Source organism: Ambystoma mexicanum, chromosome 8, assembly GCF_040938575.1.
Source record: "Ambystoma mexicanum isolate Mex_15411 chromosome 8, UKY_AmexF1_1, whole genome shotgun sequence".
Taxonomy (NCBI): domain Eukaryota; kingdom Metazoa; phylum Chordata; class Amphibia; order Caudata; family Ambystomatidae; genus Ambystoma; species Ambystoma mexicanum.
This window is the reverse complement of record NC_090929.1, coordinates 345,614,745-345,635,827: the sequence shown is the minus strand read 5'-3', so window position 1 is coordinate 345,635,827 and position 21,083 is coordinate 345,614,745. Positions and strand designations below refer to the sequence as shown.

At 45.6% G+C, this 21,083-nt stretch overlaps 1 protein-coding gene across 3 annotated transcripts in view; it reads left to right on the top strand.

Moving 5' to 3' along the window:
• Positions 1-17,672, top strand: part of PNPLA7 (patatin like phospholipase domain containing 7) — a 2,986,886-nt gene extending 2,969,214 nt beyond the window's left edge. For all 3 annotated transcript variants that reach the window (XM_069609797.1, XM_069609798.1, XM_069609799.1), the window contains one exon: positions 12,905-17,672. In XM_069609797.1, the coding sequence (XP_069465898.1) occupies positions 12,905-12,964 (60 nt within the window). In that variant the 3' untranslated portion in view covers positions 12,965-17,672. The remainder of the gene's footprint in view (positions 1-12,904) is intronic.
• Positions 17,673-21,083: the final 3,411 nt, after the last annotated feature.

The window sequence follows — 21,083 nt, the reverse complement described above, 5'->3', positions numbered from 1 at the left end:
GCAGGTGTCCATCTTGCAACGGGCTCTTCCCGACTTCAGATCCCCATGTCCTCTGCCTACGTTGCCTTGGCCCAGACCATGGTTGGCAAGCTTGTACAGAGTGTGGCTCGCTGTCATCGAAATCACTGAAGAACAGACAAGCCGGGTGGAGGGAGCTCTTCCAGAAGTCGCCTCCAGAGGACCTCAAGAACTTTGCTCAAACACAGAGCCAGGCCCAAGGTAGAGCCGCTATTTTCCATTGCACCCCGCAAAGGAGACTCCTTCCCAAGGACTCCCACGCACGGGAGGGACCGTTCAGGTCCTTGTACCAACACGTGCACCGAGGCTGCTACAGCTACCGGCCTTCGGGCAGAGGGATCCTTGGATCCTCCCGGTAGCAGTGTTGAGGGACCGGAGGATTCTTGTACCGGATTATCATCCGAGGGGTTCTGCCCTTGTATCGGCAATATGGCCAAGGGGCTACGCCCTAGTACCGGCAATACGTCAGAGGGTGTGCCTAAACGCAGCTCTACCGACCCTCGGGTCAAGGGTGTCACACCTACCGGGTCTAGGCCCGAGGAGCAGGATAGGCCTCGTGATCCACACGCAAGAGTCTTGGAGGAGGCTGGGCCCAGCAAGTCCAGCACCACGTCACATGCACTTGAAAGGCAGGATCGACAAGATGGCTGCCATGCCATACAAAGGCACCCGTCCAATGCCACTCCAGGAGTTTGGCGAAGAACGATTGTCAAGGTGGAACTGGCCTCAACTAGGTACGTGGCCTACAGCCTATCCTTCTTATGCGCAGGGCAGCTTCCCACTTCGTCCATACGGGCAGGGTATGCAGCAGCTCCAGCAGCTCCTGGCTACCCCATCAGTACCCCCTACCACCTCTCCGGCCAGTGAAGAGGGGTTCTTCGAGAGGTTCCTCCGGCTCATGAAGTCACCTCGGATGGGGGTTATCGTCAAGGATGCTATCAGGGAGGTCTTCCCTATGATGCTAGCGGCACCACAAGCGCCTCCGCTGGGGCCTCTGGTGCAGCCGCTGCCTCTGGCCCCCCAGCCGATTCCTCAGGCTGCTCTGTACCAGCCTCTGCCTCCTCCTCAGCCTCTGGCCGTGGTCATTGTATGCCAGCCTCCGGCTCCAGCTACTCCTCCACCTCCACGGGATCCTTCTGATCTACAGGATACAGATGAGGAGAAGGAGCCAGAAACGCCATCCTCAGCTAGGGCCTTCCACACATGTCTTGAGGGGCTGGCAGAGTGCCTGGGCCTACCCCAACCCGAGGTTGAGCAGCCGGCAGAGGGGGTTCTGGCTGAAGTCCTCACGTGACACCCCTCTGCCAAAACGGGGATTCCACTGCAAACTGATGTAGTCTCCCTGGCCCAGAAGGGTTGGCTCAAGCCCCACTTGGTCCAGCCAGTCAATCGACGCCTTGACACCAAGTACAGGCAGATGGAGGGGGATACACTCTTGCTATCGGCCCATCCTCAGCCACACTCCTCAATGATCGCTGCAGTATCACTATACTCCAAGCCTCAGTCGTCCTCAGTCTCCTCCTCTGCAGTGTTGCTGTGCAAGGAGGAAAAGATCTTGGAGGCGTACGGGAAGAAACTCTATTCCAAAGCGTCCTTGCATTTTCGTCAGGCCAATGCCATGCTGGCAGCCGTTAACCAAAAATTATGGCAAAAAATTGCGGACTTCCTCCCGGAGCTCCCTACGCAGATCCAATCACGTTTTAAGGTGGGACTGGCTGAGGCCAAGATGGTGTCGCAGGACCTCATGGAATCACTGTGGTCCATATTGACACCTCTGTGCGTGTCATCTGTATCACCATGGACATGAGAAGGATAGCCTGGCTCAGGGCAACGAAATTCAACCCGGACTTCCAGGAACGCATATTAGATCTACCGTTCGAGGGGGGGACCTCTTCCACTCCACCACGGACGAAGTGCTGGATAAGAATAAAAACAGTTCACAAACTGACAAGTCTTTATCCATCTTGACTAAGACCACATCCAAGTCATACACCCAGTCACAACAGCGCTCTGACAGGAGTCATACGTATGGAGGGTTCCGTGGCTTCCAGGAAACGAGATCCAGGCAGTCGGACTGCTCGCTGTCTCAGAACCGGCGCAAGCAACAAAAAGGGGGGAGGGAGTGAGGGCTTTTTCCAGTCCCCCTCCTCCGCGACAGCCTCTGAGGGAAAGAAGACATGACACGCCCCTTCGGTTCCACGTGTCTCCAGTGGGGGGCAGGCTTGCTCTCCATGCACATTTCTGGTGCCAGAATTTCACGGACCCCTGGATTCTCTCCGTAGTATCCACGGGATACGGCCTAGCCATCCCAGCCTCTCCTCCCCACCTCCCCTCCCTCAGGTTGGGACAGCAACTCTTCTGGTGGAGATCCGGTCGATCGTAGAGAGCCAGGCAGTGGAGGAAGTCGCAACCTCCCAGCGAGGCTTGGGCTTTTACTCCAGGATTTTTGCCATTCAGAAGAAGAACCAGGCGGGCCTGAGAGTTGTGCTGGACCTTTCCACCCTCAACCTCTCCTTACCCCTACAAAAATTCAAGATGGTTATGCCAGCTTTTTATAGCGGAGACATTGTTCAAGGGAGACTGGATGTGCTCCTGGATCTAAAGGACGGCTACCTACACGTCCCGATTTGGCAGCCCCATCGTTCTTTCCTACGGTTCAGGATCATGGGCTACCATTTTCAATACAAGGTCCTTCCTTTTGGCCTCAACTCGGCCCCCAGGGTCTTTCCCAGGCTAATGAAAACGGTGGCTGCCCTCCTAAGAGCGCAGGGCCTCCATATCTACCCATACCTCAACGACTGGCTCGTCAGGGCTACATCTCCGGGAGAGGTTTTGCATGCCCTTATGAACTCACTGCACGATCTGAGCTTCTCACTCAATCTCAAGAAGTAGCAGCTGCATCCCACGCAGACTCTGACATTCTTGGGCCTCATCTGGGACACATGCTCCGAGAAGGTATTTCCTTTGGAGGACAAGCTCTCGGCCATCAGGAGGGCCACCGCCCACTTCCTCGGCAGAGAGGTGACCTCGGCATGGTGGTACCAGCATCTCCTGGGTCTCTTGGCGGCAGTCCTATTAGCCGTTCCACACATGAGATTGAGGATGAGGAGGATTCAGCTGCACTTGGCGGCCTTGTGGAACCAGGAGCAGGGCTCCCAATCCGAGATGATCAATGTTCCTCCATCTCTCCACCCGGACCTAACATGGTGGTCCAGGGACTGCAACCTACCGACAGGAAAGCCTTTTCGGCTGCCCTCCCCGCAGGCCTCCATCACCACATACTCCTCGCTCGAGGGCTGGAGAGCCACCCTGGACGATCTCTCGGTCCACGGCACCTGGACTGGACAGGAGCAGGGATACCACATCAATTGGTTAGAGCTGAACGCCATCTGGCTAGCGCTCAGAGCATTCCTACCACTTCTCAGGGGCAAGGTTGTCCTCATCCAGACAAGCAGGGAGGCACCAGATCCCCTCCTCTGTGCAGACTGGCAATCAGCATGTGGGAGTGGGCCCTGGAAAATGACATCTACCTCACGGCAGTCCCCCTCCTGGGGGAAGCGAACCTGGAGGTGGACAGGCTCAGCAGGTTGGGAGCGGACACTTACAAGTGGTAGCTAAACAACCTTGTAATTCAGGAGTTCTTCAACAGGTGGGGCCATCCCCGGGTGGATCTCTTTGCCACCTGGCACAACAAGAAGTGCCCTCAGTTCGCCTCCTGGCTCCCTGGGTGACGCATTTAGGCTTCAGTGGAACGGCATGAAGGCTTATCCCTTCCCGCCCACTCCGCTGATATACAGAGTGATTTGCAAGATCAAGGAGTCTCGCCAGCTCAACATCATACTAATAGCTCCATGGTGGCCGGCCAGGCCATGGTTTTCGGAGCTGCTCAGCCTCTCGGAGGTGCCTCCGATTCACCTCCCGATAGGCTCAGCACATCTTCTGGTGCAACAGGGGGACAGGGTCATTCACTCTGCCCCACAGAAACTAGCCCTCACAACGTGGTACCTGTGCAGGTAACGTTGCGGCACCTCAGCCTCTCACAGACTAATCTGGAAATCATACAGGCCGAAAGGAGCAAGGCCACCAGGGCCCAGTATAAAAGTAAATGGACCAGATTCTGCCACTGGGCAGACTCCAAGGAAATCGACCCCATGGCATGTTCTTTGGACGACATGCTCTCCTTCTCGGTGCACCTCGCCCACTCTGGTGTGCAGGTGGCGCCTGCTGTACATACCTTGCAGCCATAGGGGCTTACAGGAACTCAGAGGAGGGGATCTTCTCCTCCTCCAATCCTATCATCAAGAAACATTTGATAGGGTTCGCAAGGCTCTACCCACCCGTCAAGAGGCCGCACCTTGTGTGGGACCTCAACATAGTCTTGGGCGCTCTGGCGCATAAACTGTTTGAGCCATTGGCTGGTCACTATCAAGACGGCCTTGCTAATCGGCCTGAACTTGGCTCGTAGAGTCAGCAAAATGCAGGTGCTGGTCGCCTCTGAACCATATACTACCTTTCACAGGGACAAGGTAGTCCTGCGGACGCACTCGGCATTTCTACCCAAGGTCCCGTCTGCTTTCCACTTGAACAAGGAAATAGTAGTTATAAGTTACTCACCGTAGTGACTAACGTACTTTTAGTCCTTAGTCCCCTTTCCTCCATATGTCCCACCAACCTCCCCCCTAATAATACTGGTGTCATTAGGCAATGTTAAATCTATTGTTGACACATCAATTGGAACTGAGGTGTAGTGCCGCAGGGTGGAGTCAGGGCAGCGCATGCTCCCGGGGCCGCACCCCAGCGCGCCTCTAAATTTAAAGGGGAAGAAGGTTTTTTCTGGTGAAAAAGTTTCCATCTCCCGTCCCTTGGAAGGGAGGCCCATGCAGTATGGAGGAAAGGTGACTAGCTAGGATTAAGAGTACGTTAGTCACTTCAGTGAGTAACTTATGATTTTTTTCGGTATTTTGTTTTCAGTTAAACTTACCTTATTAAAACATTTTTTGTTAAAATCACGTACAACCAAGTATTTATGTGGCAGGCCTGGATCTGTCATCCGCCTTTGATAACATCGATATGAGCATCTTGTGGAAGAAGTTGGGGGATAGAGGCTGGGCTCCTGCAGATGCTAGAATTGTTTTACTCCAATAATGTGGCGGTCAATGTTATGAATTGCTATTGCTTTTTGACTTTTGCATCACACCTTTTCTGCCCCCTTTTATTTATTATTATTATTTTTATTATTATTATTTTTGTAAATATATATATATATATATATATATATATTTTTTGTTTTTTTAATGAATTTTATTATTAATTTTTTTTTCTCAATATATTTTTCATTATTATTGTATGGATAATTGTCTATTGTATCACTTTGTTACACTGATTTCTTCTGTTAATATTTAATAAATTGGTTTAAAATATTTTTTTAAAAAAATCAAAAAAAAAATCGAGGGAGATCTGTCCAGGGATATTCCTCTGGAGAAAGGCGTGAGGCCAGGTATGTTATTGCCCCTACCTTGTTTAACCTTTATATAGTGGACCTTTGGGAAGTTAGTAAAAGTTGGAACAGGTACCCCTCCCTAAATACGCAGGGTTGAAAACTAATTTCATTGCCCATGGAGATTAGTTGATCCTGTTAGATTTTATACCTGCAGGACTGCAGCGCGCAATGAATGGGGTAATGACATACTCGAAAAACAACAAATTATAAACCCTGCTAAATCCTTGGTACCCGCAATTAGTAAAAACATTAAAAGGAAGTATTTGGCTTTTTTGTTCTCCGTGATAAATTGAAAACTCAAAAAGCATTTATGGAGTCAAAGGTTTGCTCTTGTATAACACAATGTGAGGGGTAGCCTGTGTCCTTTTCATATATACATGTAACAATGAAGAAGGTCATAAAAAGTAGGTTATGTGCATTCTCCCTGAATCCTTTGATTGAGTTTTCATCTTAAAGTAACTGTGATGGTTTTATATGGAGTTAAATTGATACACTTCTCCAATAGAAAGTATTTAAACATCTTGGAGGGGAGGATACTGAAAGAGGTATTGGGCTTCCCCAGAAATATGCCTATTAGCCTATTAACGTAATACGCCTGGAATTGGCCTACCATCTTGGTGTGCCCATACCTGAAGAGATCTGTGTTAGTTTACATTAGTACCCAGCGATATGGTGTGAATGCCTCCCAGCCAATGGGGAGGCTCAGAACGTGGGCGTTACCAGACGGTAATCATGTCGCTCTGAACCCCCTTAGGACTGGCGGCTGCCATCTCCCCGTGCCGTGGAATAAATTAAGTGCTATCACGCCTCCCCCTTCCCAACATTTCCCTTCCCCACCCACTCACCTGCTTTTCTGGAGTAGATGCGGTGGAAACACTTCTGTCTCCAGTGTGTCCGCTCCCGATCCGGGACAGGCCGCCATGGAAAGAAAGAATGGAGTACTTTTCCATGGTGGCCATTTTTTTTGTTTCCCTTTTTCCTTTTTTTTTAATGGTGCCATGGAAAAGGAGAAGGCACTGTGTGTAGTCCCTTCTTCCTTTCCATGGTGGCCATTTTGTTTGTTTACTTTTTGTATTGTTTTCAATGGCCGCCGTGGAAAAATGGAAAATTGACTTTGTTTTCACTTCCCCGGCGGCCATTTTTTGGAGCGTTTCGAAATGGAAAAAATATGCTTTCATTACCCCGGTCTTACGGGCTGGGGTACTAATAGCAATAAACCCCTCACATGGGGGGGGGCATTACCACTTCAGGTTATGCCCTGAGGCCCATAGTTACAGGCCCAAGCATAAGGTTGTTAATATGGTAAAATCTAACCTTAGTGCATTTTTGGGAGAAATGATAGAGGGAGGAGCCAATGTTTTATTATGTCATTTTAAGAAGCTCAATATTGGGTTCCTGGAAGCAGTGGAGATGGGGTACTGATTCACATGCAACCATGAAAAGGAAAATCAAACAGGATGTGATAAGGGATATGGAGGATCTTGAAAGACTAAAAATGTATCGAACTAATGTGCTCTTTTATGCTCCAACGAAAGATCTTAGACCCTACTTGAAAAAGTTCCCTTCCCAGAAGATGCGCACTTGGTATCTTAAATTAAGACTGAACTGTTTACAGACTTTAGAAATAATTGGCCGTCGCCGGGGAATTCCTAAAGATTTGAGGAGGTGTAGATTGTGTAATTCGGCCTGCATAGAGACCTTACAGCATGCGGATATGTAATGCTCTGCGACATCTCTATCTCGAATATCTTTCCTAGGGCCCTATGTGCATTCGACCCCGGCTGTGGTTGCCCTGGATTTTTTAAACACACTGATGACAACTCCTCAAATATTGCTTATTTTAGCTTTAGTAACATTGTTGGTGAAAATGTTTAATGATTTGCAGCCAGTCATTGGTTGTGGCGAAAATATCCTTTTGGGTTTAGATTTATGATCTTGGGCATGAGACTACTTTAATACAACAGTAAGAGAAATGCACGTTGTTATGGTTTTAAGGATTTTATGCAGAGTTAAGCTGGATAGTGAATGAATTATTAATTTGATTTGATATTAGTAATGTTGACTTTTGTATGATTTTATGTTAAATGATTTGTGTGAAGATATCATGTACACCATAAACACAGGCACAGAAACAAAAGAATTACAAACAAATAACTATTTAACTGAACTGTGTCAAATAATCTGGAATTAGGATAACCAGGATTACAATTGGTGCTATTGTATTATCTGAAATTGGAAGGGGATTTTTTCAACTGAAAGCTGAAGAACTATTACCAGTGGATACCTGATAATGCTCCCATAGATGACGTGAGTGTGCCGGCTATAGTTTGTGGGGTGGGAGGGGGGAGGACGGAGAATTATACTGTATAATGTGATGGTTTGATGCTGATTATGTACGTCCTAAACAGTTGTAATGTGTATTATTTTTTTTGGTTTTATTGAAAATAAAAATAAATTTAAAAGAAATACTATTACCAGTGGATGTTTGTTTGATGAACGTTTGTCTACCCTTTGAATTTACAAACTCTGATTTAAGATTTTTCTTTCTTTGTGAACTATGTTTAAAAGAACCTATAAGAACTGTTTCAAAACTTTTCTTTTCCAACATTTTCTGAAGCTGATTTTGAATTCCTAAAGAAGGGATTCACCTAGGACAGGTGGAGGTCATCTATATACTATGCACCTATTAGTCATTGTTTGATATTGTTTATCTTTTAATGTTTTATTGTTTAGTGTGGGGGCCAGTTTGTCTATGTTGAGTTTTCCCCATAGCCATTATACTAGGTAGGGAACTCCCTGATAGAGAAGGGCAAGTAAGGTTTGTTTATTTAAATTGTCTAAACTTGAGAAAACTACAAGCAATTGTCTGCCTCACATTACTGACCCCTTGCAGCTACTAAAGCCGTTGGTGCTACTCCATGAAATGACAAGTGTCCTCACCCACAATTTATGTTAATTCGAACTGCATTTTCAGTCAGGACGGGGCTTAGAGACCAAGCGTATCGGCCACCTTTGTCATCAACTTCTGAAAAGATGCCTGAGGCCTACTGGGCTTAAGGGCTGGAATAATATCCAGCTCTGCGGAGGTGTCTAGGCCACTGGCCCCTGGGAGGTCCAAGGCCAGCCCTTGAGCATCCTCACCCTTCTCGTAGAATTCCTCCAGAAATTCCCTCTCCTCCCTGGAAACCAGGGGTTCAAACCCAACGGGAAGCTGGTCCCCTTCCTCGTCGTAGATATCACACATATTTGACATATAGGGTTGAAACGGCAGAGGAGCAAACACTCGAGGTTCTATAGTTCCCACAATGCCGAGGATGTTGAGCATGAAGTTGGGGCCGGCGCTAAGATCTCTATGTCGAATGCGGCGGGGGATGTTTTTTCTCTCTTCTGGGCCTGGACCGGGCCCATAGCCATGCAGGAGCAGACCACATCAGGCACCCTACCGGTTGTGGATGATGCCGTGGGTCCTGTCGGCACTGGAGCCGAAGCTTATGGCGCTGTGCCGAGGCCGAAGCCGCCAGCGCCTTGGCGAAGATGTCAAGCATCTTCTGGCAAAAATGTTTCCATTCCTCTGGATGATTGGGTATCAAAAGGTACCCAGCTCCGAAGAACCTCTAGATCGTAACTCTTCTTCTTGGAAAAGCGGAAAGAATGCTGGTGCGAGGATAAACTCAGAGAGCGGGATCTCTTGCAGTGCTTTTTCTTTTTCTTCTCCTTTTCCTTATGCAGAGGGGACCTCTCCTCAGACCGATGCTCTGTGTGACCTAGAACGAGAACGTGTGTCATCACTGTTCGCCTTGTGGATGAAGGTCAAATGTTTTGCCACCCCTTCCCAGAGGGCCTTTGGGTGCCTGGACTGACACGACCCACAATCCTGAGTGATGTGTTCATTGCCTTAGCAGTGCAAACAAATCTGCTGCAGATCCAAAACGGACATCTGCCGGCCGCAGTCCCTGCACGGTTTGAAGGGTCGGGCCTTGTGCCGACTAATTCGAAAACCGAAGGACGTGTTCCTGAAGCAAAGAGAGTACACAGAAAAAAGGAACTGAGGTCACGGGGCGTGGCACCTCCAACATCATGTCTGGTATGGAGTGCGTAGACGCGTCGGACGGAGCTCACGCCGCGCGCCACCCCCTGGTGGCAGAAAAGTTTACAAGAAGCAGCAACACTGAGCATAGGCTCATCATAGATGAGGAATCTGTGGGAAGAGCATCCATCAGAAAGATAATTCCTGAGAGGTAATAATTTGTTCTTTTGTACTGCGTTCTCTCCTCCCCCTCATTGGGCCTGTTAGTGAGGGTTTGCACCTGTTGCTTGTAATTTGGTGAGGGTTGGAATTGGTTGTTGTCCCTTAGTGTAGCTAGGTCTGCTTCGGGTTTAGGGGGCTGGACCAGCCTACAAATGGCCTTTCCGCCATCTTAAAACTTAGTTTACTTCCTCTGACCCTCTTGGATGCCTGTTGAGCTGGGCTGAGGTTTTCTGTGCTTCCAGCATTTTAATTAAACTATGGAAACACAGTAGGCAATCTCTTAAAAGACTTGGGTTTTATTTTCATTTTGTGCATGTGGTGAAGTTTAAACATTGTATCACTTGCTGGGAAACAATGCCCCTGTAACTTTAATTTCCAAGATGTATTCATGTAGTTTGGGAAGTGTAAGAAAGGCATGGCATCAAACAGTTAGACAGGCACAAGTGAGCACAGTTAAAGGGTGTTCATTGAACTTAAATTGGGTTTGAAAAATGCCTATCTAATCCTAAATCTAAAGATGGGAGTAAGCTACGACCATCAAATAATAACGCAGTCCTATTGGTTTCTTGTCAAAATAAAAGGGCCTATACTAATAAACTTATTGCCAAGCCTTACTTCTAAATCCAAATAGTGTGGGAAACAATGTAATGCAAAAGAAAAGTGTTCAAGAAATAAAATGTCAGGATATTTGAGCCGTTGGCTTCCCTTCCCCACATTTTCAGCACGGGACAAGGCAGCTCACTCGAGCTTAGCACACGATCTGGCTTCTCTAGCACGAGGATGCAGTTCAACTCAGTATCAGGACCTTCTATGCCAAAATCTCTTTGCCATTTAAAGTCCCTTACTTCAGAGGGCCTGATGTGACAAACATTCAAAGTTCCTTTCTTCTCTGAATTTCACATGTACAACTTCTCGGGTGATTTACTGTTCACCACGAGGTCCCCCACCGCCGGGCTCAGACTCACTTTTAATACAAAACCTTCAATTGGTCTCCCTCCGCCGGGCTCGGACCAAATTTATCTAATTTTCCAAACTTTGTTTACTTCATCAAAATCGACTTCCGATTGTGTGCAGGATGTTGCTTAACCCGTCACAGGACCACTTTGATTCACAATTCCTCGTTCTTTTCCTGATATAACCCCTTTCAACTTTCACTTCTGGCACTTCTCAGTTGGATACCTTAAAGAGACAAATCTTTTGAGGTCACCAAAGACTTAAACAAGGGTTCCACTAATTCTGTGAAGTGACTTATGATGTATTGTGTGAAGTAGAAACTTTAAGCACACGCACCTGCTGTTAAGTGAAGGGTGACGATTTCCATTATAGAGAAAGCCTTTTTTTCTATTCCGAAGCTTTGGGTCTGCTCAGAGAGAGCTTCAGGTTCTCTCAGGTTGCAGAGGGGGTACTTACTATTGCTGTGCATGGTTGTTCTTTGACTTCCCTGCCATCCACTGGGCACTCAGGTTGGTATTAACCCCATTAATCCCAAGGGTCCACTTGTGTCCATCATCCACTGGCCCTTTGTGTCACTATTTGTATAGTCTCTGGGACCATGCAGGTGACCGTGTCACAATCTCTGAGGAATTGGCAGTTAGTTCATTCACATTCATCGTTCTGTCTTTTTATCCCCTTTCCAAACCATCACTTAATCGCTGGATTGTCTTTTTATTTTTATTTTTTTTAAACAGCACCTGTCCCTACCTCCATCAGCATCTGGGGAGGGCACACCTCTGTTATCCTGCTCCTATAGGGAAGGAGCGGCACAGACCAGCATTTACGCCTGCATCAAAGGATTCAATTTGTGGTCTACTTAGCTGAAAAGTGGAGCTGTATGACAGTGCACTGGAGCGGTCTTGTCATGTAAGGGCTGGAACATGCTCAGGGACATGCAACATCAGGTAGAAGAGGTCCTCCACAGGCCAGGGAAGGTGCACTGGGCCCTTGCTCCACCACCAGACCTAAGGGTGTGAAGAATTATGTGTAAATAGCTGACATTTTCTGTCTGAAGTCCATCCGCTGCTCTGTGGTGGAGGAGCTTGTGGGGACCGGTACTAGTGTAGGTGGCGGTGATGGTGACATTTGTTAGATGTGGATCAGCATCTGGAGGTAGATACTCCAGGGAGTGGTAACTCCTGCATCTCTTCTTTTTCTGTTTATCCTTCTCTGCCTCACAGGGCAGAGACTCCACAGTATTCCTGGCTTTCTCAACAGGCCAAGACTTCTCCTTGCGTCCGAAGGCTCAAATGATGGGATCTTAGTGCCAAGACTGTTCCTTGCGGCAAAACGGTCTGATGCACCCACTGATGGCCATATCGGGTGCATTGCCTAGCTGGAGCAGGGCATTTATCGGTATCCTGATTTGGACGCAAGCAGCAGACTCAGCGTTATGCATGTCCGATACTGACAAGGGCTTCCCACAGTGTTTGTAGTGCAGCGAGACCTGACGCAGATCAAAAGTAGTTAATGAAGCAGTGGAGTTGCTCAGAGGCATATCCAGGATCATCTAATAAGTGGGGCCTGAAGATTGTGTACTTGGGCCCACCTAAGTAACATTAGCATCTGTAAATGCCCACACAGCACAGCTGAGTGGGCATTCACAGATTTTTGGTGGGCCTTGCCCGCTCAGGCCCTACACTGTCTACGCCTCTGGCGTTGCCATAAGAAATGTTCTGAGCGCTCCGAAAAAGGAACAGGTAACTTGGCAGAGCCAGCTCCTTATTTATCACATACGATGTGCATCCAAAGACATAGATGCAGACGACAACAAGGGGAACTGACTTTGAGCTGCAGTGTGCCACCTGGTAGCTGAAACCGTTTCTGAATCCAAACTTGTCTTTGATGATATTTCTCAAATGGGGAATGTGTGGGAGGAAGGACAAATCCATCAGAAAGACTATTACCAAAGGTAAGTAATTTGTTCTTCGCAAGTGTGAATGGTGTCTCTTTTCGCAAACGACAAAGCTGAAAAGATAATCACACAACGATAAAAGAGCACAGCCATTGTATCAAAACATCTAGTATGTTTTAGGCGAGATTTGTAACTTTTGATCCTGTTGAGCCACTGCATGTAGGCATATGTGCTAGAAACCGAGGGACAAAATCTGACCTAGCCTTATCTAATTTATTTTTCTGCTAAGGATGAAGATGAAGTGGAGATAAGGAAGCGTGCCACTGCAAAACGACCCGAGGCGAGATAAAGCAGCAACAGTCCAAACAGCTGATTTTAATGCAGAATCCCAGCAGCCCTCTGGAAGCAGTCCATGGAAATAATCAGATATGGCTGCTGGCTAGCTTTTTACAAGCCTCTTTTTTATCAAGACTGAGCAGGTTGCCTGTAAGGAGTTTTTATATCTGCTACCTTCAAATTATGTATATCAATTATGGAGGATCCTCTTCATAACTACTGGGTCATCTATCTGCCGCAACAGAGCTTTCAAAGGAGATTTCAGAGGCTGCTGTTCAGATTGGGCAGAAAACGGACTGATGGATTCATGCTTGACTTGTTTGGAAATAATATTGTAGTGCTAGTAAGATACCGTTTTTGGGGCAAAATATGCTAAGGTGTTAACCACCATCTCTGGAAAAAGGTTCCTTTATCATCGTAACCAAAGTAATATATCCCCTGTCCCAAGGGATACTCTGATGTTGACCTCACTTTGTTCTGTTATTGCCCAATGAAATGTGCTTCCAAGTTTCTGCAGAAGGGTTGGTGTCTGAGTTATCACTAATCCTCTGGTACTAATGCAGACTACATAACCTGGATGAATATGCTTGAGGCAACTTCTACACTCTGGGTTCCAAGCAGTGCTTGATTTCATAGCTCGCACCAGATATGTGTATTTTTATAACAAGCCTGATATTCAAGAGTAAATGTGGCGTTCTGAATAGGATGACCAGATGACTCCACCACTACCCGTTTCCTGTCCTGGGATTTCCTATGTACGAATCAATGCTATATCTTTCTCAGTTCCAAATTGTTATAATAAAGTCAACTAAGATTTCAACCCCAGAATCTAGTAGTGAAAGCCCAGCACTGGAAAGGTGGTGGCCCAGTGATTGTCCTCCTTATCTTTAATGTGCCTTAATAGTTGCATACTTTTAGCTGAGATTCTCTCCGTGCTTTTTGGGTCTGGTTCAATGACCCATTGTGCCTTCCATTATGTAAAAGAATATGCAATACGGGTTCTTTATCACTGGGCGTCATACTTATTTCACAGAGGCTAAGAAAGATGCCTTATAGCCACAGTCATAATAACAATTATTATCTTCCTTGGTCTAAACATGGAAAACTACCTCCAACATCCTTAAAGTAATCGGTTGTGGAAGATGTTTGGAACACTGTTGGACTAAAAATGTTTTGGTATTCGAAAACTTTGGTTCACAGGGTCTCTTTAAGCGGGTAAGACACCTTAGATGGTGAAAATATGAGCTGAAAAGATCTGTTTTCAGGCTTTTGGTTACATGTTTGAGTCTGTGCAGGTTAGCACAGCCTTTTCTCATTTTTAAGGGCAAAAAACGAAGTAACCCTTGTTGTGGGTAATAGTAACAACAGTTGTTTACAGCAGTATCAAACCAAAAGAATGTGCCAGCAAGTGTTTTATCATAACGAGGTTCTCATTATTAAAGGCATATGTTGTTTTTGAAAAGATCCTTCGCAAAGAGCCATATCTACGTTTTGCTCCGATTTTCACCATCAGATGAGGTCACTTATGCAGTTTTTCCCATAGAGAACATCAGGATGGAAGCCATGAAAATATCATCAGTTGGTCGTCAGCATTAACATTATTATTATTTAATTTGTATACCGCACCACACGCCCATGGGCCTCAGAGTGCACAATAAAAAAACAAAAACGGGACTAACAAACAAAAAAGGTATCTGGTAATATTACCCCCACACAAATGGTCGCCATACATATAGTCGCCGGGAAAAGGCTGTGGTGACATTATGTATGGTGTCCCCTGCTCCCCTTGGGGGGAGGGGGAATGTAAAAACAGGGGTTGCCGGGGTGTCTCCCGCAGGTTCACAGTGATAATGTTGACGCAAACCACTGCCTTTTTGCGGGGACATTATCACATGAAATCCAAAAAAAGAGGGAGAGTATCCAAGAGATGAAGACGTGCCTTTGAACATTTTTTAGACCGGTTTAAGGTTAAAAAGATGGGATTTAGTCAATTTCTTAAATTCTTCCAGGGAGTTTGCAGATCTCAAGTCTAGAGTCAACTTATTCCAGGCTGAAGGATCCTGGATATCAACTATGGTGCCACCGAATCTGACCAGCTTGAACCTGGGTTGCACAAACCTATGTGAGTCTAAGGACTGTAGGTTGTTAGTAGACTGAAACACAGTAAGACGATCCCCAAGGTATTTGTGGTGCCTTGTTTTCCCGACACTTTTATGTCAGGCAAAAATGTTTGTGGGTGATACTGTGTTTACAGGAAGCCAATGGAGCTCCCTCCTGTCATTGCTGACATGGTCTCTGCGAGATAACCGATAGACTGCCCTAACAGCCCCATTCTGAGTAACGTGAAGAGCTTTGATGTTGGCTTGCAAGGTGCCTAGCAGCAGACTGCTACAATAATCTAGGTGAGAGTTCACTAGAACCGTGGTGATCAGAGACCTACTGCAAAAAGAGATGTAAGGGCGAATGTGGTTTAGGAGCTTTGTAACCTACCCGCAGGTGGCACGATAATGAGCAATCTGTGGTCCATTTGTAAGTTTGGCGTCAAGGATGACGCCCAGTGTCTTGACACTCTTAGCCACTGTAATGTTACTGCTCGAGATAGTAAAACATTCATAATCGCTATGGAGTTTTTAAGGTTTTTGCCCTGAGGCGATGATAAGCAGCTCCGTTTTTTCCTTATTAAGAGCAAGGGAGTTGGTAATCATCCATGCCTGGATTGACTCAGAAATTGAGGCAATAGCCAGGGCATCCTGGGCATAGATGCCAAACATGAAATCCAACATCTACAGTCCATCAGAAGGATGAATGAGTTGATTTGATTTAGAATGTGTATCTCACAGATATGTATGTTCATCGAAGTGTCCATCTTGGAACTTTGCATACTGACGCCCTCAGGCCTTCTGGATTGCGCTAGGAGTCAGGCAAGCTGTTTTTTAGAGCCAGGTTTGTAGGTTTGCAGAAGACACGGCCAGTTTGAGTTTGGAAAGAAGAGTAGAGGAAAGCTTTCAGAGTGAAGGTCTCTGACATTGCAGAAGAAAAGCTGTTGCTACCAAGTTAATGGAACATTTAAATGCAAAACAGCGGAACCAAACCCCTAATGATGCATAAAACACGCATCCACAATCTGCAGAACATGTGCTCTACTGTAGACTCTAGCAATTGGGAGAGCTTTGTGTACACTTTCGGAAAGGTACATCGGGGGAAATGAAGCATTGGTGAGATCACAGAATAGAAATAGTTGACCCTCCATAATAGACCTGAGAGTGAAATTGTGCAAAGCGGCTAAACACAAAGAGGCTTTCGAAAAACAGATTAATGAAGCTACGTTAGTGCAGTCATAGCGCACAATACTGGGGAGAATTCGTCCAGGGACCAGCGTTAGTGAACAATGTTGTTCTTTCGTTGTAATTGCCCGAGATCCCCAGGTAAATGTGGGTATCATAAGCGAAAACCAACTCGCATGCTGAGGCTGTCAAACACATACACATACCTGTGGAAAAAACTGGAACACCAGAGAGCCCTGTGAAATTTCATTTGATAGAATCATTTTGAGCTGCGACATTCTGCTCACACAAGTCTAAATTGCTTATCTTGCTCTCCAGAGAGCAGACGCTGCTCGAATGCTGAAGGCTGCCAACACATTGCAAAGGTCCACACCGGCATACTGGTGACGGGTCACAATATTGCGTGGAACACATAGTGAGTCCAAATATCGAGTGAAAACCATCCCGTATATTATCCCATAAATAAGCAAGGGCCATTTACATAAAGGTTTTCTACACTTGTATTTCCGCGAGGCACCAGCAAGTGTTGAAAACTGCATTGTGAGGCTGCACGGATTAGGGAAAGTGAATCTGCATGGGTGTGCGCACACCTTTTTCACAGGATGTGGATAGTGGTCATGTAAACGGAGAGATTCACAAAGCGAGTGGCTTGCAAGTGCATGATTCTCTCTGCGTCTGGTCTCCCCTGTTGGAAACCAGGCGCAGGGGAATCTCTAATGCTGCTGGGGTATTTTGTAAGCATTGTGTTTGCAGTGATGGATATATGGTGGTTTTTTAGAAACATAGTTGATATTGGTTATTTAGTTCAACTTATTTTTGGTAGGACGGCAACAAAAATTAAAGGGTGTATGTGGGCGTGGGACAAGGGGGTGGGGCGGGTATAAACAGAGGTCGACCTAACAAACCTCGACCAAATGTGTTTCTATGGAACCACTTAGAGCCGCAGTGATGTGTCCTATAAGGCTGACACTCGGAATGCACTCGCCCACAGTGATGGGTCCTATAAGGCTGACACTCGGAATGCACTCGCCCACAGTGATGGGTCCTATAAGGCTGACACTCGGAATGCACTCGCCCGCAGTGAGAAGATGGCTGACCCTAGCTCTCATCCACCACGAGTCAGAGAGCCAGTGGCTGTCGAATTGCATAGTTGCTCCCCGACACCTAGTCATGTATAGAGGGCTTGGTACTGAGTACCTCACATTCGAATCACGTTCTACCCCTGTACACAAATCCCTGTTGTCGATCAGGAATTTGTACTCAAGGAGATGTGGCTGCAGAATGCAACCTGCAATTACGTAAGATATGCTAGTATTTCCTGATCTATCTACAGAAACCAAACATTTATTTAGTAAATAATGTACTCTAAATTCTAAATGACATTTTAAAATATTTGAAATATTTTGTAAAAAATAATTAAAAATGATTACAAATGTTTTCTGTGACCACTGGTTTGTACTCTGTCTAGAATTTGATGCATGTTTTTTTCAAAAAGGTTTGGAAGATGTCTGTTAAAATAAGGTTAGCATCCCCCTTTATACTTGGGCAAAACTGTAATACGGAATGCGGTGGGCATGAAAGAGGGCCTGTAAGGGGGTCTTAGATTAACACAACTGTAATGTACACAACTCGACCCACATGAATCGAGTTTAAAATGTTCATTTTACATGAATTTTGAAAGGCTTTTGAAAAAAATTTAATGCGATATAATGACGTAGGTGTGAATGTGTTAAATGGAAGGTCCATATTTGCACTATGTTTAGTAAGAGATTGGTATTTGGACAGATCCTACTTTCAGGTAAGTTATTTTGACCTGGAACCAGCACAGAAAATCTTGTCCAAGTTTGTAAAAGGGTCCTCAGTGAGAGCCAGTAGGAGCTGTTTGGTTTTGGAATTGCATGAAAGACCCTTTGTTTTCTTTGTCTGCAAGTGCATGTGTGCAAGCAAACTCAATGTATTGTTCGAATTACATTGGGCATTCCAAGAGTGCAGCTCATAGCGTCCAAATACTGACACCACACATATCCTACAGCTAATGAATTACAGCAGAAACGTAGACGGCATTATACGTGTAAACAACCAGCCTCCTTTCTCGAACATTCTAAAACTGGTTTGGGAACAGTATGTGATAATATGGAAGTCCACCTGGCCCATCCCCAAATGTTCTAGAAATAGATTTACTATTTCTAACTCCAGTCCTAAAATGTTTGGGGATGGACCGCGTTTCAGAATTTCGTTGGACAGGGTTCAGCAGATTGCCCTAGTAGTTCAGGGCCCACATCCACTCCTAGAATAGTTTGGGAGGGTAGCCGGTACTTTGCCCTCAATGGTTTAGTACATTGTTATTTATTATTCTTAACACCAGCCTGATAAAAAGGTTGTGGGGGGGTCAGATGGTTTTTCCTTGCATACAATTTAGCTGTATAGCTTTAGGGGTGCCATCCTATCATTGGCATTATAATGCATGTCATAAACTGGCTACATGCTCTCTAGTTAATTACGTATAGGTTCTCTTCCCAGTTAGTACTGGGCGAAAGGCTGAGTTGGCCTTTTCAGTATTTAAAAAGGTTGCTGGGCTTCAGGGTGAGTTCTAAGGAATGGAATAAGTGATTCTGAAGCACCTTTCCTTTGTTTCACCCCATTGCTTCTAGGCCATAAAACTCTGAACAAAATGCGGAATATCTTTAGGTCTAAATGTGCGAGTCAGCCACTGACCACACGCAATGCCACCTCTTTCTCCGTGAGTAATGAATAGAAATATAAGCCACACTTTCTGAACAGCAGTTGAGATCCTTGCCCTTTTTGTTGTGTGACACCAAATCACATATCGTGGATAAATTGGCACAAGGCGATCTTACCAAAGACTTGAAGCCAAAGCTGGGGACGCCCTGTTAAGGAGTTTTCTCATCAGAAGCTGACTCGAGCCTTCAATACCAAAGACATCGGCTGCTGCTACAACCTACACACACACGCATATATCGCCCCACATGTAATGATATAGAGAAGCTATCATTGCTTTGCAACAGAAACAAATTCAAACGAGATCAATCCACAACATGTACTGGGGCAAAACGTGTTTTCACCATTCTCTCTTAAACAAGCAGAACTACTGCTGCAAGGTGCATGTGTTCAATTGTGTAGGACCAGTAATGGCACCTAATCTGGCTCCTGCTGCCCCCGTTTACTTAACCTCACCAGCTCAGTGTAATTCATCTTTAAAATAAATATATATATATATATATGTATATATATATATTGATATAATGTCCAGGGAATGTGTTTTTAAACATGGTTTTGATTGACCTTAGGACTTCCGGATCAAGTATAGGGAACAGCAGTTGCATTGCTTAAGTGGTCCACCATTTAGATACCACTGTCTTGAAGAAATTATAGATAACCCACCCTTACCAATTCCTAAAATCTGTGAATGAGATAAGCTTGCTAAAACCGTCCAGTTCTGTATAAAGTCTCAAAGCATGTAGGTGATTTTTACAAGGCTTTGGAGCATATTTAAACATATTTAATTCTACTTTATAAAGAAACTGAGAAACGCTAAGAGAGGGGGTAGCTTTGAGCATTCAGGCCATTCTCCTCTCCTTCCCGCCCTCTTTCCACTCTCAGAAGCACTTTTTCGAAATACAAAAGAGGAAGCTTTTACAGCATAGCTCATTAGAATCACTGCTTTTCAGAAACCGATTTGGCCCCTTAGTGACAATTATACATTCATATGTGTTTCAGGATTGTTATTAAGAGATTTAAATTGAAGGATTTCCTGCCATCATATTAAACACTGTGAGTTTTCATGCCTTGATAGTTCAGTGTAGCGAGAATATAAGGCTAAACTCGCATCAATGTGCACCTCATCATTAGGAATGACTTCCTTGGATCATCAGAAAGTCATAATTTAGTCAACCTCTGCCTCTTTAAGGTTAATGCATTGTATTCGATTTATACAGCGCTCTAGGTAAAGCGATGAACAGAATTCTTTACAAAACGGTACAAAATAAGGTGTAAAATGACATGTTAACACAGTATTAAGATCCAAGCAGATAGTCTTTAATACCTGAGCGGAACAAGAGATAGGAAGACAAAGAGCGAGAGGGCTCTCCAATGTTAAGGGGCCATGAAAGGGAATGAGCGGAAGCGGGAAAGTTAAGAGGAATAGAGACTGAGAACGAAGAGAGGGAGGTGGAGAATAGACTAATACTGTATATTGTAATACTGACTATAATTGTAATGCTGTCCAAATACTGAAAGACGCCTCCTTGTCACTCATTGTTCTATAGTTTCTAAATAAACACCTTCTACTGGTTATAAATGAGGTGCTCCTTTCCTGGGGGTGCCCAACTGTTGGGAACACCCCTTACTTTTCAGTAATTCTTTAGAAGGCGGTGATGTATTCACTCTGATCGTATCCCTCTGATCCAAGCTTCTTTCCTCATAGATCATGGCCCAAAATGCTACTTACGCTCTGATTATATGTCAATTAGAAACATCAATTCAGGAAGTGCTCATTTCAGAGCTCTGTTGTTAGTGAATGTAATGCCTGTGCCCAGTGTTCCCATGTCCTTTCCCCATTCTCTTTCTGTCCACACCAACGCAGCAGGGCTCCATTGTGAAATGTGGGGAGAATCTCCCCCCACCCCCTGTGGATTTTGCTGGGAATAAAGGAGGCAGGGACGATGTAAGAAAATGTAAGATATGGGTGCACTGGACAGGACACAGTGCTTGGAGGTGGCTAATTTAGGCTGCAGATGGCAGTTTGGGAGTGTGGGGAGGGGAGGGAAAAGAAAATGAAGTGCCTGAAGCAGGCAAGGAAGGAATGAGAGAAAAGGCCACGTGAAAGGC